The following is a 27,215-nucleotide window of genomic DNA, read 5'->3' on the forward strand; positions in this document are numbered from 1 at the left end:
ATGCTAATTTATTATAATAATCATAAAATGAAACAAGGGTGAATTCGAGGTCACACCAGCTGTCCTTCTGCACATGCCTATGTTGCAGACTTTCCCTAGCCCCTTTATTTTCCACAGTAGCAGGAAGTTTAAACCCACAAAACTGTTTCACTACATCAAATTTATTGTTCAAAGCTGTTTTCATTTTAGTGGCTCTGGGGAGGGGCCCTAATGTAATTCCTACCTCAAATGTACTCTACAAAAAATTAAGTCTATTAGTTAACAAAACATGAAATGACCATGAGAAGTGTAAAGTCTGTGGCCCTGGGTCCTTCACTGCCACATGTAGGTAGCTGGTCCGTTTGGACCCCACTTATGCATTCAATGTCACCACCAGCCTGGGCCTCCCCAGCCCCACCAGAATGCATCCCTTCCTCTTTCTGAGGACTGAGCTTCCCACAGTCAGCCAGTCAGTCTGCAGGGCCACCTGACTAGAGACAGACAAAGGGCAGTTGCCTTTGATTCTCATGACAAGCCCACAAGGAAATGAGAGGTCAGGACATTTGCCTAAGATCAGTCAGCGGGTAAGAGGCAGAGCTGGATGGGACCCCTGATGTGTCTGGCCCCAGTATGGGCAGGAGAGGGGCATTGCTGAAGGGTCTGCTCTTGAGCAGCCTCTGGACAACAATGCTGAGTCTGGAGACATACAGTCACTGCCCCAGAAACATAGACGCACACTCACGTACACTGAAACATGGATACATACTCCCCAAACACAGATCACACATACACCCACTGCCACTGAAACACAGGCAAACACATTCACAGACTCGCATATCCTCACCCTGAAGCAGTCACACCTATTTTCTCTCACACACACAGACATATGCATCAATGAAACACACACAACTCACATAGACAGACACTCACATTCACACCTGGGGCTGGGTTTTGGCCTGTAGTTAAAAGTGCTGGTTCCCTAAGTCCTGGGCTGAAGGAGGAGGAGGCCCTTTGGGGAGGGTCTAGGCTGGCTCTGAGTTTCCCGTGGCTGTGGGTCACTTTGATCAGGCAGGCCCCACCAGGCCCCTAGCCATCTGGTGCTCAGGCAGCTTGCTCAAGAGCTAGCTGGCTTAAGGGGAATGGGTCAGGGGGTGGGGGCAGCTCTGGAACCAGGGCAGGGAACTCCTGGGTCTCTACCTTAACCTAGGGCTAACTCTCCCCACTTCATTAACATCAGACTGTTGGGAGTCCTTGAGAGTGGAGGCTAAGGCTCCTTATTGGATCCTGCAGATCACAATTAAGGGTAACAGTAGTAGCAGTGGTAACAGTAACAATGAATAAGGAACACTGACTAAATACTTTCTATGCGCCATGCACTGTACTAGAGGTTTATCGCCTTTCCTTACAACAAGCCTATATGGCCAGTACTATTATCATACCATTGTACAGGCGGGGAAGAAAAGATCTGCAGAGGCCAAACAACCAGCCCAAGCTGGTCCTAGAACCCAGGGTATATCAGTCAGCTATCGCTGCAACAATGCTGCTAAGAAACCACCCCAACTCAAGGGATTATAGCAACAAGTGTTTATGCTCAGCTGTGGGTCTGCAGGGTGAGTGTGGGTTGGCTGGTCTGGTCTAGGCTTGGGTGGGTGGCTCTGCTTCAGTCTGCAGGTTTGTTTTGGGGCCCAGACTAAAGTGGTGGCAATGACCAAGGCTATGTGCTTCTCATGATAGTCACCAGAGCACAAGAAGCCACAGTAAACCACACAAGCACATAAGATCTCTGCTTTGTTCACGTCCAATCTCATTCCATTAACCAAAGCCAGTCACATAGGCCCAAAGTCAATGGCACGAGGAGGTCTGCTCTGCTCACAGTTTTAGGGGAAGAGTGAGGATATCTGATCAATAATCCAACCTCTCACTTAGGTTTCTTAAACCTGAGGTCACAACCAATATGTGACATTGCCAGCATTAGTGCACAGCAGTGAACAAGATGGGACGTAAGTGTCGGGCCCACTGGGACTACGGTCCAGGCTCCAACACTTCTTAGCGGTTACTTGACTTTTCTGGGTCTCAGTTTTCCCATCTGTAAAATAGATTGTATAAATAGGATAATGTATATCAAGTGCTTGGCACAAGGCCAGCACATAGAAAGTCTTCAATATCTAGTAGCTATTATTATTAGCTATAATTTAGCTGTCCTCAATTGGGGGATCACAACCCCCTCCTCCAAACCGTTTGGAAATGTTGTGGGGTGTTCCATATTGGGGATGTATTTCAAGGGTGAGGACCAGGGATGCTCAAAGTTTGCAAGACCAATCTGCACCACAAAGAATTGTCCCACTCCAATGCGATTGCTCTCATCAAGAAACCTGAAAGATTCTAACCCACCCAGGCACCTCTTGTAACATATAGAGAGATCGAGGCCTGGGGTGGGGCAGAGGCTAGACCAGGAGATGGCCCTGGGGTCTTCCATAAATCCAATGAGTCTGTTTGCTGCCGAAATGGTGGCTCCTCTGTGGGCAACTTTCCTCTTCAAGCACTGGCTTCTGTCTTGCCTCGCTTCATGAGGGAGCGGGGAAGTCAGAATTAACAAGGATGCACTGACCAAGTAGCAGGGGCTGCTGAACTTACCTTGTTGTTGGCCTGGACACCATGGTGATGAGGACAGGGCAAACTGCCTTGAAGGGGAAAGACCAAGCCCTGCACTGAGAGAAAAGAGTTCTTGGCGGAGAGTGTAGAAAGAATTCAAACACATGCCAAAGTTAGAATCAAAAGGAAAGTTTATTAGAGAAAGGGTAACACTCCATAGAGCGTGGTCTCCTCTCAGAGGCAGAGAGTGAGAGCGCCTAAGAGAGACTCAAGGACAGAGACAACAGAGACTAGGACAGTGAGGGACAGAGTAAAGACAGTGACAGGGACCCCCCAGTGTTTGGAAATTCAGTTTATATATGATTCTTTAGTTCCCATGAGTTAGTTTAAAGACTTTGTTTACTCAGTTCCTTTGATATGGCTGTTCCCAGCCTTTAATCCATAGGTTCCCCATGGTTGCAGAGATGTGTACAGCAGCCTCTTAAAGACTGGTTTCCCTATTTCCCCTTCACAGGCGTGGGAAATGGACTGTTAGCAATCCAGCGGAAATCTTCCTTTGTTCTGCAGGTGTCCCTGTGGCCTGGCTGCAGGGCTGATCAGCATATTGTAGACTCTGAATGTAGCTTGATTTAACATTTTAGTTCTCTTGCCTCCTCCCTACATTAATGGAACCTGGCTGTGTCTGAGCTGCCCTCCTGAGGTAGGCTACAAAACCCCAGGAGTTTTATGAATCAATAAAAATAACATGCCAGTGGAAAACAGAACTGAACCCCATACACATCTGCAGAGGAGACCTGAGGTTCAGAGATCACAGCTCATGCTGAGAAAGCAATGTTGAGCTGTGACATGCGTACCCTGCAGGAATCACAAGGCAGTATGAGATAAAACCCACCTGAGGGGCAGTCTGCAAAATGCCTGGCCTCTACTCTCCCAAAGTGTCAGTGTGAAAGACAAAGGCAGACCACGAAATGTTCCAGATGAAAGCTGCTTAAAGGCAGCATATGATCCTGCACTAGAGCCTGGATCTGAGAAAAAACACACCTGGAAGTGTTTTCAGGACAATCGGTGAAATTCAAATGTGGCTTATGTTAGACATGCCCTCATATGAATGACAAACTGTTATGGCGCGAACGATTCTAAGACCCATGGAGCCAATTGAGATTAATTATGAGCCTTTATTAGCCGGCCGGCGACTGACTCTCTACCTCACAGGGTTAGAGGAATCAGCCCCGAGCTTCCAGAGGAGGCAGCTTATAAAGCCTCCTACTACATCCTTGAATAAGCCGATTACAAGAAGCAGAAGTTAGCCGGTAACGTTTTGTACAAAGATAAATGTTGTGCTTCCGGGGAACTCTCAGATCAAACAGGGCCTAGTAGACAGATTTGTCATCTGCACCTTGGAATGTTGTGCTTCTCCTGGGGCTGGCGCCTGGAGATATAACCTCCTTGTAACTGGAGAATTTCCACTTTTACATTCCCTACTGGTTTTTGAAGGGAAATCAAATCATTGATTCTCTGACTTGGAGTGGTTGGTAGTTTGTTCTGAGAACCATGAGTTTTACTGCCTGTACTCGCTTTTTGACATAGGCAGTTCTCCAATTAATTACACAGAGCCCAAACAAAAGGCCCAGGAAGACTAGAATAAGGGGGCCTGTAATGGCTGTCAGGAGAGTTGTTAACCAAGGGATGTTATTAAAAAGTCCTTCATACCAAGATTCTCCACGCCTAAGTCATTCTTCTCTGTGTTTAACCCTCTGTCTTATTAGCGCTAAGCTGTCTCACATAATTCCAGAATGGTTAGCATAAAAACAGCAAGTTTCACCCAGTGCTATGCAAAGACCTCCTTGTTTTAGGAATAGAAGGTCTAGTCCTCTTCTGTTCTGCAGGACTACTTCAGCCAAGGAGTTGAGAGAGGTCTCAAGGTGATTGATAGATTTTTCAAGAGTCAATAGGTCTTCATTTATTTGTTGGCTTAAGGCCTTATATTTGGAATTTCTAGTAACAAGGGCTGCCGTTCCTACTGCAGTAGATCCTGCTACTCCTATCCCTACTAAAAGGGGAACTAAAATAGGGGCCCTTTTTACTCCGGCCCCTAGATATTGGAAGTATTCTCGCCCCCGCTCACCAGAGTAAAAGTAGACCTGAGGAATGACATGAACTAGGACACAAAATCCAGCATTTTCTCTCCAGTAGTTAAGGTTGATACAAGGGGTTAATCCAGTATTACAAGCAAACCAAGTTCCCTTAGGAGCAGCTAAGTAGTTGTTAGATGTTGAATTCACCCGTATAGTTGTATTACAATTTTCTCTATAAGTAGAATTATTAATATGATAAGAAGAGGTATGTATACAAGTTCCTTGTCCCTGGAGATCTACAAGAGTCAGCTTTGGGTGCTTTCTCCAGGGGCATACAGTAATATTAGGAGCAGACAGATTTCTTATAGTAATTTCATTACTTCCTAAAACAGCAACAGCTCCCAGTCCTACATAATATGGGGACGCCGGATTAAGGCATAACCAACAATCATCTGTGATATTTGGATTACTAGTATTAGCAAACTTGTACACAGCTGTTAACATTTTCAATATAGAATCTTGTGGAGTATTAGGAGTTGCTCTTTTCCTAGGGGCATGATGGGTAGACCCTTGGCTTGGAGCAGGGGTCGTAACCTTATGCTTAGGTCTTGGCCTGTATGGGCTTGGATTCAGAAATGAGTTCGGCTCAATTGGATGTATGGGGGTCTTAACTGGTTTCTTCTGAATTGTTTGAGTAACCCTGGATCTGTTCCAGAAACATATAACTTTAGACTCCATGTTTTCCCTGTAAGCCAGGATGGATTTGTCCATTGTTTCACAGTGAGAATAACAGGATTACATTTTCCTGAGGTGGTACAAGAGGATTGACTAGGACGAGTAAGAGTCAGGAAAGGGTCAGTATTAAATCCTTTTCCTAGTATGTCGCATAGATCTACGTGGAATGTAGGCTGATATAGTCTGATTAACCGATATGGGAGCCCCTGTTTCTGATCTAATTAACTCCCATTTGGCCTGCAAAGGTTGATGAGGATTCCCTCTTACATTAATAGCAATTAATTCAATTATAATTAAACCCGCAAGAGTCTTATCTTGAGAGAGTCTCCTGTTGGGCGGACACGCCATCTCTCAGTCTCTGGTGGTGGTTGAGCAGCCTTGATACGGGTGTGATGAATCCAATGGCGTCTCCCAGCAACTTTGACCGCGGTGGGAGTGGTGAGGATGACAGGAAAGGGTCCATCCCAGCGGGGCTCAAAGGCAGCTGGCTGTACCTAATTCACCCAGATCCAATCACCTGGAGCGTGGTTGTGTGGCTGGACTGGATGCTGAGCGGTTGTTCTGGTGGCAGAGACCAGTTGATAGGTCTCCTGCCGTGCGAGATGGAGGGCCTGCAAAGACTTAAGCAGTGAAAAATTATGGACTTCTGTTAGCTTTTCTTCCCCTAACTTGGGGAGGAGAGGAGGGGGTCTCCCAAACATGATTTCATATGGGGTGAGGCCTTGGAGGTAAGGGGTACATCTCACCCTAAGAAGGGCAAAGGGGAGGAGGCTCACCCAGTTCTCGCCAGTTTCAAGTTTAAACTTGGTTAAAGTTTCTTTTAATGTCCTGTTCATTCTTTCTACCTGGCCTGAACTCTGAGGTCTATATATACAGTGTAGTTTCCAATTAATACCTAACATTTTGGCTAAGGTTTGACTTGTTTTGGCGATGAACGCCGGGTCATTGTCGGACCCCAGTGTTAATGGCAAGCCGAATCAGGGTACTATTTCTGATACTAATTTCTTAGCTACTACCTGAGCGGTTTCTCTCTTAGTCGCGAAGGCTTCAGTCCATCCTGAGTAGGTGTTGATGAACACGAGTAGATACTTAAATCCAAAAGTTCCAGGGCTTACTTCTGTAAAGTCTAATTCCCAATGTTCTCCCCGGGCTTGGCCCCTGAGTCTTGATCCAATTTGTACTTCAACAGGAGGCCCAGGGTTAACTTGGACGCAAATATGACATCTTGTTGTTACTTCTTCGGCAGTTTTGTGTAGTCCTGGGATATAATAGTCTCTTTTCAAAAGTTCAATTAACTTTGTCCCTCCTAGGTGGGTGCTCTGATGGACTAGTGAGACTAACTCCCGACCTAGGGCACCAGGTAATAGGGTGCGTCCATCCGGGAGGTGGATCCACCCAGTGGGTCCTTCTACCCCCTTTAGCTTACTGCATAATTCAAGTTCCCCCAGGGTGTAGATGGGGAGTCTGAGAGCGTTCTGGGGGGCAGAACTGGAAGAATGTCAATAAGCCCCACTGGTTTTCGAGCGGCTTCCTTTGCGATTCGATCGGCAAAGGCATTGCCCTGGGCCACCTCAGACTCAGTTCTCCAGTGACCTGGACAGTGTATGATAGCTACTTTCTTAGGCAGCCAGATGGCTTCCAGGAGAGCTAGGATCTCTTCTCTGTTCCTGATTTCCTTCCGCCCTGAGGTGAGTAATCCTCTCTCTTTACAGAGTGCCCCATGAATATGTGCAGTAGCAAAGGCATATCTGCTGTCTGTATAGATGTTAACTGTCTTCTCCTTACCCCATCGGAGTGCTTGGGTCACAGCGATGAGTTCTGCTCGCTGAGCTGATGTTCTGTGGCTCAGGGCCTGAGCCCAGATGACACTCCCTCCAGTAACTACTGCCGCCCCAGCATACCTGACTCCCTCTGCGACGAAGCTGCTTCTATTGGTGTACAGTGTGGCATCCGGTTCTGGCCACTGGATGTCAGTCAGGTCTGGCCTGAGGCAGGTGATGTTATCCAAGAGCTCAAGACAATCATGTAATGGCTGTTGAGAGTCATCATCAGGCAAAAGGGTGGCTGGGTTAAGAACAGAAGTTTTTAAGAATTGTACTTGTGGGGGGTTAAGGAGAAGAACCTGGTATTGAGTGATCTGTGCATTTGAAATCCAACGATCAGGGGGGCTGCAGAGCATGGTTTCCACCTCATGGGGGTTTATAATCTGGATAGTCTGCCCTAAAGTCAATTCAGTGCTTCTTTGGTGAGGATGGCCATGGCTGCAATGGCCCTCAAGCAATTAGGCCACCCTGCTGCAACACAGTCCAGTCTTCTGGAGAGGTATACAACGGGTCTCTTCCATGGTCCTAGAGTTTGGGTGATGACCCCCTTCACTATGCCTCTAGTCTCAGTCACAAAGAGTTGGAATGGCTTGTCTAAAGTAGGCAGAGCCAAAGCAGGGGCTGTAGTCAAAGCTGTTTTTAGGGCTTCAAAAGCCTCTTTTTCTTCTTTTCCCCAGCTTAAGTCCTCAGACTTTCCCCCAGTGCTGGTATACAGGGGCTTGGCTAACTCTGCAAACCCTGGAATCCAGAGCCTACAGTAGCCTACGGCCCCGAGAAACTCTCGGACCTGCCGCTTAGTGGTGGGTTGGGGTATTTTTAAAATGGCCTCAATTCTGCTTGATGACAGAGTCCGGTGGCCTCCCTGCAGCTTATACCCTAAATACGTTGCCTGGGATGTGCAGAGTTGAGCTTTCTTAGCGGACACTCGGTCTCCCTTAGCCTCTAATTCTTGTAATAAATCTTCAGTGGCCCGCTTACATTCTACATCTGTTGTAGCGGCTAAGAGCAAATCATCCACATATTGTAAAAGAACAGTCTCTGGATGTCTCTGACGAAAGTCAACGAGGTCCTGGCTCAGGGCCTCATCAAACAATGTTGGGGAGTTCTTAAATCCCTGTGGCAGTCTAGTCCAAGTCAATTGTCCTGAATAGTCTATCAGGGTCCTCCCATTCAAATGCAAATATTGGTTGACTCACCTTTGCTAGGGGGAGAGTGAAGAAAGCGTCCTTTAAATCAAGGACGATGTATATCTGGTGGCTAGGTGGCAGTTGGCTCAGGAGGGTGTACGGGTTGGGAACAGTGGGATGTATGGTCTCAACCCACTTATTTACTTCTCTGAGGTCCTGTTCTGGCCTATAGTCTTGGGTACGCAGTTTCTGAACTGGAAGCAGTGGGGTATTCCAAGGCGAATGACAGGGGACTAAGATCCCTTCGTTCAGGAGCCTCCGAATATGCACTGCTATACCAGACTTAGCCTTCTGACTGATGGGGTACTGTCTTACGCTGATGGGCTCAGCAGAACTCAGTAGGGTCACAACAATAGGAGACTGATGGGCTGCCAATCCAGGTGAGTTAGTCTCAGCCCACACCCGAGGGATCCTGCACTGCAGTTCTTTTAACAGTGATGCATTAGGGGAAGGATTGAAAACAGGCTCCTCCAATAAAAGGTATTCTTCAGAGAGGGGGCAAGTGAGCATTATTGCAGATGGAGTGGCCCCCAGAGTTAGTTTAGTGTGTCCTTTCTTAAAAGAGATGGTGGCCTGTAATTTTTGTAGTAATTCTCTCCACAGCAAGGCATACAGGCATTCAGGCATAACCAGGAACGCATGAGTGATGGTCCCTTTTCCTAGGTCGATAATTCTGGCCTGGGTCCAAGGGTAAGATTTCCCTTGTCCTGTGGCTCCTTGTATTAAAGTCTTTTCTTTAGATAAGGGGCCTTGGGTATTCTGCACAACTGAGTAAGTAGCCCCCATATCCACTAAAAAGTTTACAGGTTGGCCCCCGACTTGCAATGTTACCCTGGGCTCCCGGGGGCTCATAATGTAGGAGCCCTGACCCTTTTCAGGGCACACGTTCTTCCAATGTCCTTTCTTCTTACAGTATGCATATTGGTCCTTCTCTAAGTTACTCCAACCCCAGTCTGCCTTTCCCTCTGCCCGTCGGCTTGGCCCTCGGCCCCAGTCCCGGTCCCGGTCCCGGTCCCGGTCCCGGTCCCGGCCGGGCGGGCCCCGTGACGTATCCTGTCCAACAAACATAACCTTCTGGATATCATTCCTGTTGTTGAACACCTTCTGGGCAATCTCGAGAAGCTTAGATAAGTTCTCTCCCTTAAACCCTTCTAGTTTTTGTAATTTCTTTCTGATATCTGGGGCCGACTGACTAACAAAGGCTAGATTAATGGCTCGCCGATTATTTGGGTCCTCCGGGTCAATGGGAATATACAGTCTATAAGATTCTAGTAACCTCTCTAAAAATGCTGCAGGTGACTCATCTTTAGTCTGAATAACCTCACTTACCTTGGATAAATTGACTGGTCAGCGAGCTGCTGCCCAGAGCCCTTGAAGTAACAACTGGCGGTACCTCAGGAGAGCCTCCTTACCTTGATCTGTGCTGGGATTCCAGTCGGGTCAGGTGCTGAGAAATACAAGTTGTACCCGTGCGGGGTCAGTGGTGGGCTGCCCAATGGGGTCCGAGACCCCCCTTGCAGCTTCCCTTAGAATACATTCCTTCTCCTCTGTAGTAAATAAAACCTGTAAAAGCTGCTGGCAATCATCCCACGTGGGTAGGTGGATGAAAAGGATGGATTCTAAAAGGGAGGTCAAGCCTTGGAGTTTTTCTGAGAAGGACGGAGTTTGCAATTTCCAGTTATACAGATCACGAGTTGAAAAAGGGACATACACCATGAAAGAGGTCTGGGTGTCTCCCCCAGGTGGGGCTATCTGTCGGAGAGGCGCCAGGACAGCTGCAGGTTGCAACGAATCAGGGATGGGGTCAGGATCCTGTGGAGGGTAGTAGACAGCCCCCGTCCTAGTGTGTGGTGGGCTCCGAAGAGGGGCTGCCTCCCGAGAATCAGGAGGCCTAAAGGGGTTACCAGGAGAGCAATAGGGAGGGGGATTGAGGATCTCCGGATCCTCTGGAGGTGCCTGTAGAACAGGTTCAAGGGATTTCTGAGGTGCCAGAGTGCTCCTTGGCCCTGCCAGAAGAACCGTATGAGAGGCAGGCGCTGGCAGAGAGTCTGATTTACTCTGACAATCTTTCAGATACTTAGGAGCATCAGAAACAATGTCTATCCAAACACTTATGTATGGGGTCTGCTCAGGGTAACCAGGATTCCCATAAACAACACTTCTGACTTTGAAGGAACCCTCAAATCAAAGGAACCCTCAGATGGCCATCCAACTCCGAAGGCCGCCAGTCTACTTGGCAGAGCCTCTGGAGATCGAACGGAGTGACTGACGACCCATAACCTCAGGCCCATCGCCTGAAATCCTTAAAATTGTCCACAAGGCACCGCAAGGGAGTGGGCTTAGAAGAAGCCTGTCCCATGGCGGCGGGGATGGATGTAAATGAGGATAAAAGTCCTGTGAAAGATAAGAATGTTAGACAAGGTCCACTCGGTGACTAGGTGGCCACTCGGGCGGTGCTGTAGCAGCAAGAAACCTTGCAAAAAGAAGAATTAATAAACTAAAAAGAATAACAAGAAAAATCACAAGAGACATTCAGAGACCAGAATGATCAGACAATGAGACAAACTTGACGGAAACCAAAGTAAGTAAACTTATGAGGACCAAGGCAATAGGAGGGTAACAGTACATTCGACCGGTCCGGACAAACATACAAAATACAGACAGACAAAACAGACTACAGGTAACACAAAATGCTAGCGTATCAGAAACCGAAACCGAAACAGGTACTGGGTCAGGGTCTTACGTCTCAGACCTGACCGTAGTAGTGAAGCTGTGCTGCGTCCAGCCTTCCACTAGTTCTTAGGGCCCACAGACAGAAACAGGTCTAAGAGGACTCTTAGACTAACTCACCGATGAGACTGGATCAGAAAGCTCGCATCCAATTTTCAGAAATGTTTGTCCACCGGTCTCTCTGATCTAGGGCCGCCCGACGTCTGAGGCTGAGGAACGTCCAGGGTGAGGAACGTCTCTCAGCGGCCATCCCCTGGACGCGGTCGTGGCCCGCCCGGAGAGACCGGGGCTGTGGGTCTTAGGGAAAACTCTCCTTCTCCCTCTGGGGAGGATCTCGGTGAGACCTCCAAAATGTTATGGCGCGAATGATTCTAAGACCCACGGAGCCAATCGAGATTATTTATGAGCCTTTATTAGCCGGCCGACGACTGACTCTCTACCTCGCAGGGTTAGAGGAATCAGCCCCGAGCTTCCAGAGGAGGCAGCTTATAAAGACTCCTACTACATCCTTAAATAAGCCGATTACAAGAAGCAGAAGGTAGCTGGTAACGTTTTGTACAAAGATAAATGTTGTGCTTCCGGGGAACTCTCAGATCAAACAGGGCCTAGTAGACAGTTTTATCATCTGCACCTTGGAATGTTGCGCTTCTCCTGGGGCTGGCGCCTGGAGATACCACCTCCCTGTAAGTGAGTTACTGCTCTCCCTGGGGGCTGGAGCCTGGAGATACCACCTCCCTGAAACTGGAGAATTTCCACTTTTACAAAACTTTCTGATTTTGATTGTTGTGTTGAGATTTCACAGGAGAACTTTGTTCTTAGGGGACACTCACTAAAGTCTTGCAATTTACTCTCAAATAGTTAATTAAAAAAATCCTTTTTTTTAAACAGATAAAGCAAAGGCTGAGAAATCACAATAGGTAACTAGGTGAAAGACATATGGGCATTTATTGTATAATCTTACAATTTTTTGATGGGTTTGAAATTTTTCAAAGTAAAATTTTAATAACTTGAAAGTTACAACATCCCAATTTATTTAACTAATTAAATTCAAGAGATTTTTAAAATTAAAGTTCCTGAGTCTTTTTGAAAGAAGGCACAGGAGGTGCATTGGTAAATAGTGCAAATAAAATACTATTCTAATAAAGTAAAGCACACGGGAAACTGTCCAACATCACAAATAATGGAAAAAAAAAACAATTAAGCAAGGTATAATTATTCACCTAATAACTTAATGTAAATGTGTTTGGAATAATGATAATGCAGGACAGGGCAAACTTCCCCACGCTGGTGGAGGGGAGACCAAGCCCTGCACCGAGATAAGAGAGTCCTTTGGCAGAGAGTGTAGAAAGAATTCAACACGCACACCAAAGTTAGAGTCAAAAGGAAAGTTTATTAGAAAAGGGGTAACACTCCACAGAGTGTGGTCCCCTCTCAGAGACAGAGAGTGAGAGGGACCCAGAGAGTCGTGGAAAGACAGTAGTAGGGGAGGAGTGTTCAGGGAATTCAGTTTATATATCATTCTTCAGTTTCTTTGAGTTATTGTTTAAAACTTTGTTAACCCGTTTCCTTCTATATGAGCATGCAGTGAGGAAGGGGAAGAGTTTGTAGCATGAAAAGGTAAGAATATGTAGAGTGAAAGGCCTGCTGGCAGTTCCTAGCCTTTAATCCATAGGTTCCCCAAGGTTTTAGCCAGAAGGAATAACTCTTTGTTCCTGTTTCTCCTTCACAGATGTGGAGAATGGGTTAGTAATCCAGCAATCTTCCTTTGTTCTGAAGGTGTCCTGCTGGTCTGGCTGCAGGGCTGATCAGCATATTGCAGTCTCTGATTGAGGCTTGATTAACATTTTAATTCTCTTGCCTCCTTCCTACATTAATTCCCCCTCAGAGATTTTATTGTTAGGGGCATGTTGAGGAATGAAGGTCTGTCTTCTGTAACTTCTTCGAAGCTGAAATAGGGCTGTAGTCCCTGCCTACTGGGAATAAAAATCTCTGAAAGCCAATTCTAAGGGCCCCAGAGGCAGAAAACGTGAGTTTGTTTCAACATGTAGAAGTGCTAGGAAGCCCTGCAGCCTAGAAGATATAAATTTAGCAAAAAGATTGAAAAGACAAAAGTCAAAATTAATAGTAGAGGTAGTTGGCAAAAAAGGTTACATTTTCATGGCTGTTTGTTAATTAAAGATAAAGATATCTACTGAAAAGAAATTGAATCATTCTGAAGAGAGAGAAGTGGCATAGATACCTGGCTAAAAGAGTAATTATTCAGAAAAGTTCCCTGATTCCCTAGGACTTGTGGACTTAGCTATTTTCTAGAACAAGATCTTAAAATCTTCCATGGGTTCACAGGAATAGATCACAGGGCCGCCCGGTTCATTTTCTAGAGGAACCTGTGAGGACTCATAAGAAACTGGTTTAATTCTAGATAAATGTACCTAGCGGTTGACTCCTTGTAATTTGACAGCAGTTGGGGTACTTAATGAGACTTGTTAGGGCCCTTTCCATGTGGGCTGAAGTTGGCTCTCTGGGGACCCTTCTAAGTTTTTAATAAGACCTGATCTCCTGGTTGTACTGGAGTCTGAGTTTTAGGAAGGCTAGGTAGAATGTTATTACTATATTCCTGAAGCGCCTTTTGGACTTGACCTAGATTAATAATAAAGTATGTTGTACTTCTTCATTAAAATATAAGTTTGAAGTTAAGAAAGGCTCTCCACAAACCATTTCAAAAGGCCTTTGCCTCAGGGTATCCTTTAGGGCTATCTGGACTCTTAGCAGTGCAATAGACAAGAGTTACCCCCATTGCAGAGGTTTATTGGCAAAATTTGGCTAATGTTTTTTTAAGAACATGGTTAGCTTTTTCTACTTTTTCTGAGAATTGGGGCCTCCAAGAAGAATGAAGGCAATATCTAATTCCTAAAGCAGGTTCTACTTGCTGGGTTATTTTAGCAGTGAAGGAAGGCCCATTGTCACTTTGTAGGCTCCTGGGTAGCCCAAGTCTAGCAATGATTTCTTGAAGAATTTAGAAACTTCTAAAGCTTTTTCTGTCTGGGTGGGTTCTACTCACCCCAGTAAAAGGATCAATACTAAGTATTTCAATCCTTTGCAAGATGGCATTTGAGTAAAATCTATTTGCCAATCCTCTCCAGGGAATGATCCCCTATGCTGTTCTGGCTTTAACAAAGGAGGGGGGATGGGATGGCTTCCTGAGTCATTGCTAGTGCAAAGTTCGCAAGCTCTGGTTATTTCTTTAGTGGTTTGAAATAATCTCTTTCCAACGAAGATGGAGGAAACTAGTTTATATGAGGAGTCTCGGTCTGAGTGAGAAGATCCATGTAAATATTTACTAACCTTCCATTGTTCGGCTTCTGGGAGGAATAATCGCTCCTTTTCTGTGAACCATTCCGATGGGTCAAGAATGAGGTTTCTGTTTTGCCCATGTGGCTTCTTCTAAAGTATAACTAGGTATGAAGTTGGGGCTTGTGGCCTCTGGTATGAGGGCCTCTTGGATAGGGGGATTAGTTTTTGCTGCAATTTTGGCTGTTCTATTTGTTAGATTGTTTCTCTTGATTATATCTGAATCCTCCTTTTGGTGCCCCCTGCAGTAAATGCTGTTTCTCAAGGTTCGTTCATTGTGTCTAAGAGTTGTAAAATTTCAGCTTTGTGTTGAATCAGGGAGCTCCTTGAAGTAAGGAAGCCTTGGTTCTTTCCAAACAGTAGCATGTGCATGAAGCACCATAAATCCACAGAGTCAGTATGTATATTTAGTCTGAATCCTTTTCCCAATTTTAATGTCCTAATTAGGGCTATAAGTTCTGCTTTTTGAGCAGAGGTGTTAGCTGGTAAGGCATGAGCCTCAGTGATGTCTGATAAACTTACAATAGCGTATCCTGCCTTCCTGAGCCCTTTATCTATAAACTACTTCCATCTGTGAACCACTTAGCATTTGGATTGAGTAAGGGTTGGTTTTTTAGATCAAGTCTGCTTGACTAAATTTGCTCTACAATCTCAACACAGTGGTAGAGAGGGGTCTCTAAATCAGGAACAGTTATCAAAGTAGCAGGATTTAGCATTTGACAGACCTCGAGGATGAGTTAGGAATATTTAATAAGAGGGCCTGATATTTTAATAGGCTCCCTCCTGTTATCCATTGATGGTTCTTTGTCTCTAATACACTTTGTACCTGATGGGGCGTTAACACCTCAAGATGCTGTCCTAAAGTAAGTTTAGAAGCTTCTACTAACACGGCAGTGGCTGCCGTAACCCGTAAACAGCTGGGACAGCCTCAAGTTACTGTATCTAATTATTTTGAAAAATAGGCAATTGGTCTTGTAATGTCCCCCAGCTTTTGAGTTAGCCGTCCTAAAGCTATCCCTTATTTTTTAGCTATATAAAGAGTAAATGGCTTTTCTAAATTGGGAAGGCCTAATGCAAGAGCTGTTCTCAACTTTTCCTTTAGGGTATTGAAAGTGGCGTCACATAACCCCTTCCAAAGAAGGTGCTCAGTATTAGGACCTTTAATGGCTTCATATAAAGGCTTAGTTAGCTATTATCTCAAAATTGGGTATCCATATTCTGCAAAATCCAGCTATAGCTAAAAAGGTTCTTAATTGTTCATCTGGGGAGATTTTATTGCTAAGATAGCTTCTTTTTGTTCAGGAGCCAAAGCCCAGGTTCCTGGTGTTAAAACATACCCCAGGTATTTAACTTTCTGGAAGGAAATTTGTGCCTTTTATAGACACACCCAGTATCTCTATTTTCCTAAGAAATTTAAAACTTGGATAGTGTTAGCATCACGACTTTCTTTTGTTGGGCTGTTTATTAACAAATCATCCACATACTGAAGAAGAGAACCATTTGTCAATTTTAAACTCCTGAGTTCTTGGGCTAGAGTATTTCCAACAAATGGGGGCTATCTCGGAAGCCTTGGGGTAGGACTAAGAATATTGAGAGATTTTATGCGTGTCAGGATCAGTCCATTTAAATGCAAATAAATATTGGCTATCAGGATGTAGAGGGATGCAGAAAAAAAGCATCTTTAAGGGGCTCAGTATCAGTATCTAAAATGGGCGTTGTCTGGAATCTGAGTCAGAAGGGTGTAGGGATTGGGGACTACAGCTTCATTTACTGCCCTTAAATCTTGGACAAACTCTTATTCCCCGTTAGGCCTTTTTATTGGCAGGACAGAGGTATTACAAGGTGACTGGCAAGGCTTTAGCAGTCCATATTTTAAGAATTATTGCACCACTGGCTGTTTATCACACATGTACCTCAGTCTTGAGTGGATACTGTTTATGTGGATAATTAGCATTAGTCTTTAGTTGTATTTTAATAGGAGTAACATTAATAGCTCTTTCAGAGACTTCTGTGGCCTAAACTCTAGGATCAACCTGTGAATTAATACTTGGAGTTATCAATTGTACAAGATCTTGTGAGTGGAATAAGGATCCTGAAATGTGAGCTAATAAATTTGCTTGTGGAGCACCAACATGAATAGTGGCATGCATCAGTTACAGTAAATCTCATCCTAATGGAGGGATTGGACAGTCAGGCATAAGTAAAAATTGGTGGATAAACACAAGGTCTCCTAGTAGGCAATGTATGGTGGATAAACACAAGGTCTCCTAGTAGGCATTGTAAATCTTTGGACTTTAGGGTGGCCATCAACTCCAGTAATTAAACAAATTTGTGAGGACGATGGCCCAGAAAATTGGATTAGAACAGAGTAAGTGGCTCCCATATCAAGAATTCAATATTCTCACCTGCCACATCAAGGGTCACCCAAGGCTCATCAGTGGAAATGGAGAGTTGTTCCACAGGAGTCAGTGTGGGCCTCAGGCTCTGTCAGTGACTTCCCCTTTCTGCCATTATTGACTTGGGAGTCCCCAATTCCCTTTGCAGTTGGGGGAGTTGGGGACAGTCTCACCATTAGTGGTCCTCCCGTTTGCACAGGGGGCAAGGCCCAGGGATCCTCGCTGGTATCAGAGCTGAGGGCAGGTCCTTTCTCCAGTGCCCTTCTAACCCACACTGGTTGCAGCAGTTACTGCCATGAGCCTTATGAGTGAGGAATGCTGATTGTTCCCTCATGTTATAAGTGGATGTTCTATATCCAAAATGAAGTTTCCCAGACATGGCAGCGGGCTCATAGCTTCAGCTATCATATGAAACTTTTATCTATTTCTTTGGGTCTTTTCCACTTCTGCTCTATCTCAATTATTACAGACAGTAAAGGCTATGTCCAAAAGTCGATTCATAGGAGTTTGGGGTCCCAGAACAGTCTTTTGTAATTTTCTCTTTACATAAGGAGCTGACTGGGAGGTAAAATGAGTCCCTAGTAACATCTGTCCCTCCTGTGATGTGGGATCCGCATTAGTATATTTCCTAAAGGCTTCCATTAGATAGCCTTGAAAAAAGGCAGGGTTTTCATCTCTCCCTTGAGTGATCTCTCTCATTTTGTCAAAATTAACAGGTTTAATAATACAATTTTTCATTCCTTCTATGAGGCACGTTCTCATATAGTTTCTGCATTCTAGATCCCGAGCCCCCATTCTGGCAATATTGGGGGTCCTGGTCTGGGATCACATTACCTCCTGTTCGGTAGACGGCGTGACCCTCATTGTGTGCGGCAATGCTGTCAATGTAACCCCTAGCTGCTCCCATAATTTTCTGTTTTCCTTCTACAGTACAACATATGGATACTTAAAATGTGTAAATTTTGCCAGGTTAAGTCATAAGTTATAGTAAGTTTTTCAAATTCATCAGAAATTTGCTAGGATCTTCAGAGAATCTACCAAATTTTTCTTTGCATGAAGCTAAGTCTGGCATAGAAAATAGAACATGTACTCTTGTTATTCCCACATCAGCATTTACGACTTCCCTGAGGGGGAATAGCTTATCATCTGGGGTAGGAAGATATGGGGCACTACTTCAGCGGGGTAGCTAGCAGGAGTTTCCTCAGTGGGTGGTGTAGGTAGAGTCTCTGAAGAACTTGATCCCCCTCAGAATGCGAGAGTCAAATAGGATTTCTGCTTTAGGGGTTTCTGAGGAAGGGATCCTATCATTGGGTTATCTAAAATGTCTGGATCTTGAAGGCCTCCCTTCAAGAGACACAGTTTAGTCTTAACACGGGCCAGGCACATTCTATAACTGTCTCAGAGGTCTGGGTCTTGGTAAAGAAGTTTAAAAGCCCGTATACAAGGGATTTCTTCCTGCTTTTCCTGTTTCTTACAAAGAAGATCTAATTGGAGAAGAGAATTGTAGTTTAGTGGACCATTTACAAGCCAAACTTCTTGATCCCTAAACCTATATTGTGGCCAGAGGGAATTGCAGAAAAAATGTTCTTTTTCCTTTTGAGATTGTCTAATTTGAACTGATTCCAATTATTTAAGATGTATCCCAGTGGAGAGTCCTTTGGGATGCTTGGTCCCCCTCCTACTGTTAGTATAGAGAGGAAGCGGGGCCCCTATAGGTTATCTCTGGGAGGAGTTGCCGTTGCCTGTTTTACCACAGCTGGGCTGCGGGGTTGTGGTACCAACATTCCCCATAGGGCGCAAGCTGGAAGGAAGGAGGAAAATATTCTTCCCCTACTGGAAATTGAACCTGAGTACTCTGGGTAAAAGCACAGAACCTTAACCCCAAGACACCAGGGAGCCGCCTGGAAAGGCAGAGCGGAGTGGGGGTGCAGCACAGGTCTGGGCCCCCCACCCCCGCTGCCCGAGGGGGAATAGCAGCACTGGTCTGGGCCCGCGGCTGCCCCGAGCACGCACAGAAATTTACCTGCGGCTCCGAGGGAGAGAGACGGAAACACAGAAATTCAGAGAGAGCAACAGAAGTCTACTTCTTCAGGGAAAAACTATCTTGAAGTCCCACACTGTAGGGGACACAGGCCAGGGAACCTGATGCAGTCGGGGCTGGCCGGCTCGGTGCTCAGCTCTGAGTTATTTGGGTCCACACAGATTGCGCCTGTGTCCAGGAGCCAGTCGTGAAATGAGGACAAGACAGATAAGAGACGAGTTAGTTCACCAGAGCTGCTACTGTGACTCCGCTCCTTCCTGTTTCCACTGGAGAGAGAAAGGAAGTAAGGAAAAGGAGAAGAGGCAAGTTTGGAGAGTAAGCACAGACAAGCTTCCGCAGCCCACTGCTTCCCTGGTTGTGAGCCCCCAGCGAAAATGAAAGCAAGGGGCCTAGGGGAAGGAACAGAAGATATCTATGTGGGCTGACAAGTCCTGTTGTGGCCGAAAGGTGTTGCACAGTCTTTTAATTTGGAGTTCGGATGGGGTCCCTCAGCAGGTCTTCTCCGCAATTCCAATGGTGAAGTCAAGTCAGGGAAGATAGAGGAAGAAAAGCAGAAAAAGTAGACAAGACCGGTGAACTCCTGCTTGTTAGAGAACAAGTCTCTCACCAGCCCTCTAGAAACAACGTCAACCGTTTGCCCAAGGCTAATTGATCTGCACGAAATGGGGAAATGAATCCCAGCCATTCTCAGATGAGAGAAGCCATGGCGAACTTGGGTGGGACGAGTTTAGATGATATAGGACAGAGCAAATTTCCCCGAGTTGGTGGGGAGAGATCAAGCCATGCACTGAGAGAAAATGAGGGTCCTTTAGCAGAGAATGTAGAAAGAATTCAACACACATCAAAGTTACAGTCAAAGGAGAGTTTATTAGAAAAGTGGTAACACTCTACAGACAGACTGTGGTCTCCTCTCAGAGGCAGAGAGTGAGAGGGACCCAGAGAGCCATCGAAAAACAGTGAGTAGGGGGAAAGTGTTCAGGGTGTTATGAAAAAATCCCCGAAGCTCCAAAAATCAGACCAGCAAAAATCCAAGCAGTGACCCAGAGAGAAAGAGAACTCAGTTTTATTATGCCGGCAGTCCCAGAAAAGCTAGTGTTCTGAGAATCTGGGCGCAGAGGTTAGGGGCAGTTTCGCTTTTATACCCACGTATGGGCTGGTTTACAGACCCCTGAAATTGCTGTGGGCTACAGGCAGTTACAGAGCATGGAATTTTCTAACAAGTACTAAAGCAATACATCTTAAAGGGAGGAGATGCATCTGTCTAAACACTAAAAGCAATATATCTTAAGGGGAAAGTGAGTTTTCGGTTGGCTCCGCGATCTTTGGCCTATGCAGCAAGCATGTTTACAGAAGCAGAAGAAAAAGAACTGATTAGAAATGTTGGCCAATTAAGTGGGAAATTCCTCTTCAAGGGGATTCAGTTTATATTTCATTCTTTAGTTCCTTTGAGTTATTGTTTAAAAGACTTTATTAACCATTTCCTTTGATATGGATATACAGTGAGGAAAGGGAAGAGTATGTAGCCATGAAAAGCTAAGATTATATAGAGTGAAAGGCCTGCTGGTAGTTCCCAGCCTTTAATCTATAGGTTCCCCATGGTTTTAACCATAAGAAATGACTCTTGACTCTTTCTCCTTCACAAGTGTGGAGAATGAGTTGTTAGTAATCCAGCAGAAATCTTCCTTTGTTCTGAAGGCGACCTCCTGGTCTGGCTGCAGGGCTGATCAGTGTTTTGCAGTCTTTGATTGTGGCTTGATTAACATTTTAATTCTCTTGCCTCCTCCCTACATTAATAACACTCTATGCTGGTGATTATGCAAGGAAATGGGAATTTCTTCTGCTGAAGCACAAAATCTTTAAAAAGCAGTTTGGCTGTCTGTATTCTCTGTGATTCTGGGGTCAATTCTAAGGAAATAATCCTAAACTGTACTCCACACATTAAGCTGACCCACGTACTATAAGAGGGAGTGTCTTTGCTGAGGTCCTACCCAATCCTTAGCTTTAATTATGATTGCTTTCAGCTCGCCCTTGCCTGCCTCCTTCCCGTGCTTACCCCCTTGCTGAGCAGTTTTCACACTATTGTAAAGACCCGCTTATTCTCTAGCCACCTTTGAGCTGTGGGGGCAAGGACCACTTGTTATTGTACACTTACACAGCCTTATTAATCCAGAACTCAGTAGCACTTTGTGCTCCATCCTGCACCCCTACTACTCCACTCCTTGAACTATTAAATGAGAAATGCCATCTCCTAGAGTCTGGTCACTTGCCCCTCTCCTTGTCTACTGTTGCTTAACTAGGGTTGGTTACCTGATCCACTCCAGCCAGGTCTAGCACCCACACCCTCAGCCACCCTTTTTGGGCCATGGATACACACCTGGCCCAGGTGGAACAAACAGGACCTTGTTTCTGGGGTTCGAACAAAAATTGTCAGGTGATGTTCTCTAGCTTAATCCCTCTGTGTTTAGCAGAACAAACTATGGGACCTCAGTCCTTTGAAATCTACTGAGATTTGCTTCATGCCTCAGCATCTGGTTGATTCGGGCAAATGTTCTGTGTGACCCTGAAAAGAAGATGGGTTCTGCAGTTGAGGAGACAGTTCTGTGGAGATCGATGACATAGAGCTGGTTCATCATATTGTTCAAATTTGTAGTTCTGCAGAGTTTTCTTGTCTTTCTCTGTTATCAAGACAAATATTTAACCCCCCCACCCCCAAGATATTTGTTTTGTCATAAATATCTAACATTAGACTTATCTGTCTTTGTGCCCTTCATCCCTTCTGTGGTCCTAGGTTTCTGGCTGGGATCCTCTTCCTCTGGCTGCAGGGGGATGAATTCTCTTAGCCTCTGTTTGTCTCAACTTTTGAGGAATGATTTTACTAGATTAAATTCGGTTTGGGCTTTCATTAATTCATTTATTCCGTTGTTTGGTAATAATCCATGAGTGCCTGATAGGCGCTGAGTGTGCCAACTGCAGGAGATGCAGTGGTGGCCACAGCAGGAAAGGTCCTTGCACTCTGAGAAAGGAAGGAAGAGTGTCCCTGGCAGAGGAAGTTGAGGAGCAAAGGCCCTGTGGCTGAAAACAACAGAAAAAGCTAGTGTAGCTGGAACACAGAGAGTAGGAAAAACTGGAGAAGTGGTTGCACCCAGGCTGTATTGTTCCTTGGGGCCATGATGAGGAATAATGCTTTGCCTTTGTCCTTAAAGAAGCAGTCAGGCTTCTCAGAGAAAATGAAATCTTAACTGGACCTTGAAGGGTGGATGTGAAGAAATTAAGCAGAGAAGGGGGCAGAAACATGATGGGTTTTGAGCACTGATATATTTGAATAAGTGCTGGATCCTGCAGTGGATCCAGCTGGGCTTTTTATATCATGTCCCCCATCCTCGGGAGGTAGGGTTGAGTGGCCATAGAAGGCCATGCTTGGCTTTGGGCTGGTAGCTGTCAAGTCTGTCACTTACTTAGCTGTGTGACTATGGGTCAGTACCTTCTACATGAGTCAGTTCTATGATCTGGAAAGGGAGAATAACACATCTCACTGCACAGGGCTGTTATGACACTGAAAGGAAACAGTGCTGAGTGCTGAGCCTGCAGTGTTTTAAGAGCTCAAACACCCTAGCTATCGTTTTTATGGTTAGGATTTTCTCTTCTCTTCTACTGAGAATCAGAGAGAGTAAGTCACTCGCTCAGGCCACACAGCTGGGAAGAGGTGGGGGACCTCAAGTCTCATGTGGTTGGTTTGACTTCCTAGTTACAGATCCCACCACCCTCTTCATTCCATAGACAGGGTCATTGAGGCCCAGGTAAGTGTTTTGCCCAAGGACTTCTCAAAATTTGGAAGTGGCAGAACTATTCATTCATTCATTCATTCATTCATTCATTCTTGAGTGCCTGCTTTGTGCTAGGCATAAGCCAGGTGCCAGGGAGAGAGTTGTGTGTAAACATAAAAATCCCTGCCCTCGTGAAGTTCCCATTCTACCGGGGGAGACTGACACTACACAAAATAAATAAGTGAACTAAATAAATTTGTTGGATGACAATAAGGGCTGTGGAGAGAAATAAAGTTGGGAAGGGGATGGAGAGTGTAGGGAGAAGTCAATATGTTCAATAGAGTGGAAAGGTGATGCTTGACCTGAAGGAGGTGAGAGAGGGAGCTGTGAGGACATCTGAGGGATGTCCTCAGGCAGAGGGCACAGCTTGTGGAAAGGCCTTGAGGTGAGGATGTGACTGGGGTGTTCCAGGAACAGCAAAGAGGCCAGCGGAAGGTGGGAGAGTTGTCTGCACTGTGGATGCTGAGGGAGCTGGGAGGCCCTGCCAGTACCAATGTCCTTACTGGTGTTTTCTGGACTTTGGACTGCTGGATCCAGATGAGTCCACTCCCGAGCTCTCTTCCCAGCAATAGGTCACTGGGGCTCCTTCCTAAGCCCCAGGTGGACGGGAGGTTGACTCATCACAACAGCACTGCCTTGCCCCAGCTCCTACCCTGGCTCCTGCTGAACCTGCCACTCTAGTTCCTGGACCCTTCACAGGCAGTGTGGAGGCAATTGGGACTGAATCTAGGAGATAGGCACTGGACATCATGACCACCCTCCTGGTTTTAAAGAACTCTTGATGACGTGATTTCTAGTGACTCAGGGGAGGCTGTCTGGAGAGTAGTTCCGGCTGCCTGTCCTGCTCCTCACCCCATTGTCTTCCTGGAAACTTAGCAGCTCTCCTGGGCCCCAGTGCTGGCCTAGCTCTAAACCCTAGTGTGTTCTTCAGTGTCATGTGATCTTAACAGCTGAGTCTCAATTATACAGAAAGGAGGAAGGCAAACATTTATTGAGAACCCACTGTTTGCTAGGCACTTTTGTGCATATTATTACCTTTAATCCTTACCACAGCTGTGCTCTAGAGATGGTTATATATATTTTATGAACAGAAAATAGATTCAGGTAGGAAAAGGTTTAGATTTTACCCAAAGCCACCCAATGAGCAAATATTAATTTTAGTAATAAGAGCCTATTTTAGTGATTGCTGGGAGCCATGCAGCCAGATCCAGTGCCACTGGGGGAAGTAGGGCAGAAGAAGGCAGGCAATAAAGAAATGCAGAAATGGCTTTTAGCTTCGGTCCCCTTATAGCAAGGGTCAAACTCCTGGCTGGAGTGGTCATCTGGAGATGTTTGCTCTGGAGCCCACTGGGAGATATTCCCTGATAGATGGCTTTCCATATCTGAAGAGCTATCAAGGGGCAAAGAGAGATAACCCTAAGAGTAGAACGCAGCTCTATTTGTTAGAGCTTCAGAAAGGGTGACTTTGGGTCTGTATCATGAATAAAAACCCAGTCTAACAGTGAAGGAGGCTACCTCAAGGTGGTGAACCTCCTATCACCTGAGGCATGTAAGCAGAAGTGATTTTTCTATTTGCTAGAGATGCCAAAAAAGGAATATTCTAGTGAGAGATGTTGGCCTGGATGATTTCCCTGCAAGCTCTTGGACTAGGGAGTTTTCAAAGGATCAGGCAAACACTTCTGCCTCAAAATATCTTCAGCAGTAGGTTTTGATCTGAACAAACCTAATCACATTTGAAGCTGTAGTCTGGCTTCTGCATGTCTGGGTGTTTTCTTTTCACAGAGGGAGAGTGGCAGGGGCTGGGTTGGGGTGGAGGAGTGTATTCCTTTAGTTGCTTCAGCTCTGGTGTGACCTCTGAGGTTTACCTTTGAGAGAGGAGAGGAGGCATCTGAAAGAGTGCAGGGGAAAGGGCTTACAGAAATGACCAACTCAGCCAGTTAAAGCCCATTCCTAACTGCCCTCTCTCCCCCTTCCAGGACTCTCCAGCTCACGCCTGTTGATTCATGGCTTGCCAACCAACTAATGTCCTTCCTTATCTCTGGAGCTGTGTAGGAATAATGAGACTGTATAAAACTGCTTGTTATGTTACAATCAGGGCTCAGCCTTTGCGTAGGAATCCGCTGAGCAGGTGCTGGCGTTTAAGTGTTACTTCCTATCTATAGCCTCAATGTCCTGTCTCTGTTCGAGAATCCTGTAACAGTGCTGATAACGCCAAGGTCGCAAAACAAACGACCTGTAAGACCCGTGGTCTGGAAATTCCTCCTCCCTTACAGCCCCCATCCACCCAAAGCTTCCCCTCCCATCCCGAGTCATGAAGCAAACGTGAAACCTCAGACAAAGGAATCATGTGCCTCTTGCAAGGACACTGCAAGGGTATATAAGCTGTAAGAAATCTAACCAAGGGGAGATTGTGCTTTGGATCTGTTGAAAGCCCCACGTTCTCCGCTGGCATTAAAGTCTCCTTCCTCTAACAAAGTTGTCTGAGAGCATCCAATTTCCTCTGTCAGGTGTTGCTTCCTGCAACACCTTCTCTGTTTCCAGATAAACCAAATACACAAAAACTCATTTTCCTGGCTTAATAACCATAGGAGCAGCCAGGTAGGTCAGGAGAAAGCTTGGGCTTCTGTGAAGTAGACATGTAATGGTGGGCAGGGAGAATGCTCACTAGGAGCCCTCCTCATTAGCAGGCTCCCCAGAATTGGCTCTGGTTCCAGCAGGCCCCCCCTGGACACCCTGAGGAAGGGAGCTCTTGACCCTTGTAACAGTGGTCAGTAGGTAAATTAGCCCTTGATCATTTATTGTGTACCCTGCCCTGTTGTGGCCAGTTGTCATTTAAGCACTTCCCACTGCACTGTGTAGTGAGTTTAGGTCCCGTGTGGTGAGTTTTATCAACATTTATTTCCCTTTTACTTTTGAAAAAACCTAAAATTTGCCTAGTCACAGAGCTAGTGCGTGCTCCAAAGCAGTGTCCTTCCTGTCTCTTTGGTGGGCCTGCCTCATCCTAAGGATGTCATGAAGGTTGAGTCTATCTGTAAACCCTCTGCACAGAGGGGAGCATCCAGTGGCTGCTCCGTAAATGCTCAATATTAGTATGTGCTTAGGACCAAGGGGGAGAGCAGTGAGCCGCTTGAATTAGGAAGCAGTTAGCATTGTGTAAGTCCTGCCCAGGTTCCCAGCTGGCTGCGTGGCTTTGTGCAAAATATGGGAATCTCGAGTCTATTTCTCTACAAAAGCGGCTCTCTTGGAAACCAACCATCTAAAATCCCACCTACTTTTTTCAACTTCTGCCATCCCATTCTCAATTTCTCTACCTCTCCCTCCTCTACAGCTCACCAGCCTCTTCTAGATTCCTGAAGTGCAAGCAGTCCCTCTTCTTACTCTGCCCTGCCCCCATATTTTGCATGTCTGGCAACTTCTCAGCTGCCGGGCCTTCCTCAGAGGACTTCTCTGAGCCTTCTAAGGCAGTATCCCTTGTTATCATCTGACCTAGCCCCTAGTTTTTTCCATCATAGTACTTATCTAAGTTATAATCTTTTATTCTTGTTTTGTCTATTTCTGTAAGGAGACAGGTGAGGGCCAGGACCTTGTGTTGCCGGCTACTGTAGTACAACATACAGACGAGTTCAGCAAATACCCTGTGAATGAACGAGAGAATAAGGTGAAGGAACATAGGAGTGGAGGAAGTGTCTCTGGGGCTAAGTTCGTGGAGGCCGCGTGGGCGGAGGAGCCCAGGGTCGCGAGGAATAGCCTCGGCTGCAGGGTACAGGGTGTGCTCAGTCTGCACCGCCTCTGGGTAAACGCAAATCTCAGAGGTGGGCGGGAGACCAGAGCCTGGGCCGAGGCCAAGTCCGCAGGGGGCTGCGCAGGAAGCTACTTATATCTACGGCCCGCCGTCGCCAGCCAAGGACAGGGACGCCAGGTCAGTTGGCGGGCCGGGTGCGGGACCCAATGACCACGGGGGTAAAACGGAAGGCTGAACCGAGCGGACACTGCCGCGTGGCCGCCGCGGAACCGGCACTCGCTGAAGCATATGTCTCTGGGACTTGTAGTTCTTGGCTCTTCGAGAGACCGTCGCGAGCTCCAGGAAAGTGGCGCGTCGCGGAGACGGGGAACTACTTTTCCCAGAAGGCTGGGAGAAGCAGGGGTCACCGGGAAAGCACCCCGGCCGGCAGCGCTTCCCCGGCTCAATGGGGCCGGTCCTGGGGGCAAGTAGCTGCCGCGAGGCCCCCGCGTGGTCCCTCCAGAGGTGGTCCCCCGGTTTAGAGGATCTGGGGGCCCGGAGCAGAACCTATGATCAACTCCGTGGGGAGGCCGGACTGCTGCGGAGGCCTGGGAAACATTGACTTTAGGCAGGTACTGACCGCGCTGGGCGCGGGGGTACAGGAAAAGGGATCCGGGTGGCTGGTCGGGTGTGCAGGCCTGCGGGCACCACCTCCAACGCCCGGTGGGCGGGCCCACCGTTACCAGGCAACGGGGGCGGGGCGT

General features: G+C 46.4%; 2 protein-coding genes across 6 annotated transcripts in view; one reads left to right on the forward strand and one right to left on the reverse strand.

Annotated features, from left to right (window-relative positions):
- Window positions 1-3,930: 3,930 nt before the first annotated feature.
- On the reverse strand, window positions 3,931-11,698 carry LOC120589872 (endogenous retrovirus group S71 member 1 Env polyprotein-like). Of its 2 annotated transcripts, XM_039847574.1 has the most exons (4): window positions 11,242-11,698; window positions 9,721-9,838; window positions 7,283-7,445; window positions 3,931-6,001 (listed from the first exon to the last, which is right to left on the reverse strand). In XM_039847574.1, exon 4 carries the CDS (start codon window positions 5,415-5,417, stop codon window positions 4,350-4,352), a length of 1,068 nt encoding a protein of 355 aa, XP_039703508.1. In that variant the 5' UTR covers window positions 5,418-6,001; window positions 7,283-7,445; window positions 9,721-9,838; window positions 11,242-11,698; the 3' UTR covers window positions 3,931-4,349. The 2 variants fall into 2 exon arrangements, with proteins under 2 accessions (XP_039703508.1, XP_039703509.1); XM_039847575.1 differs by lacking the exons at window positions 7,283-7,445; window positions 9,721-9,838; window positions 11,242-11,698 and adding an exon at window positions 6,398-6,604 and having other exon boundaries at window positions 3,931-5,992.
- A 14,804-nt stretch (window positions 11,699-26,502) lies between these two features.
- PEMT (phosphatidylethanolamine N-methyltransferase) overlaps window positions 26,503-27,215 on the forward strand; it is a 78,881-nt gene continuing 78,168 nt past the window's right edge. The window contains exon 1 of one of the 4 annotated variants that reach the window (XM_039847581.1): window positions 26,503-26,649. Coding sequence is in view for 2 of the 4 variants with exons in the window: in XM_039847578.1 (XP_039703512.1) it covers window positions 27,021-27,083 (63 nt within the window). In the remaining 2 variants the exon portion in view is untranslated. Of the gene's footprint in view, window positions 26,650-26,876; window positions 27,084-27,215 lie in introns of those variants that run through there. The other 3 variants (XM_039847578.1, XM_039847577.1, XM_039847580.1) reach the window with 3 other exon arrangements.

The sequence above is a fragment of the Pteropus medius genome, unplaced genomic scaffold (assembly GCF_902729225.1).
Source record: "Pteropus medius unplaced genomic scaffold, Ma_sr-lr_union100, whole genome shotgun sequence".
Taxonomy (NCBI): domain Eukaryota; kingdom Metazoa; phylum Chordata; class Mammalia; order Chiroptera; family Pteropodidae; genus Pteropus; species Pteropus medius.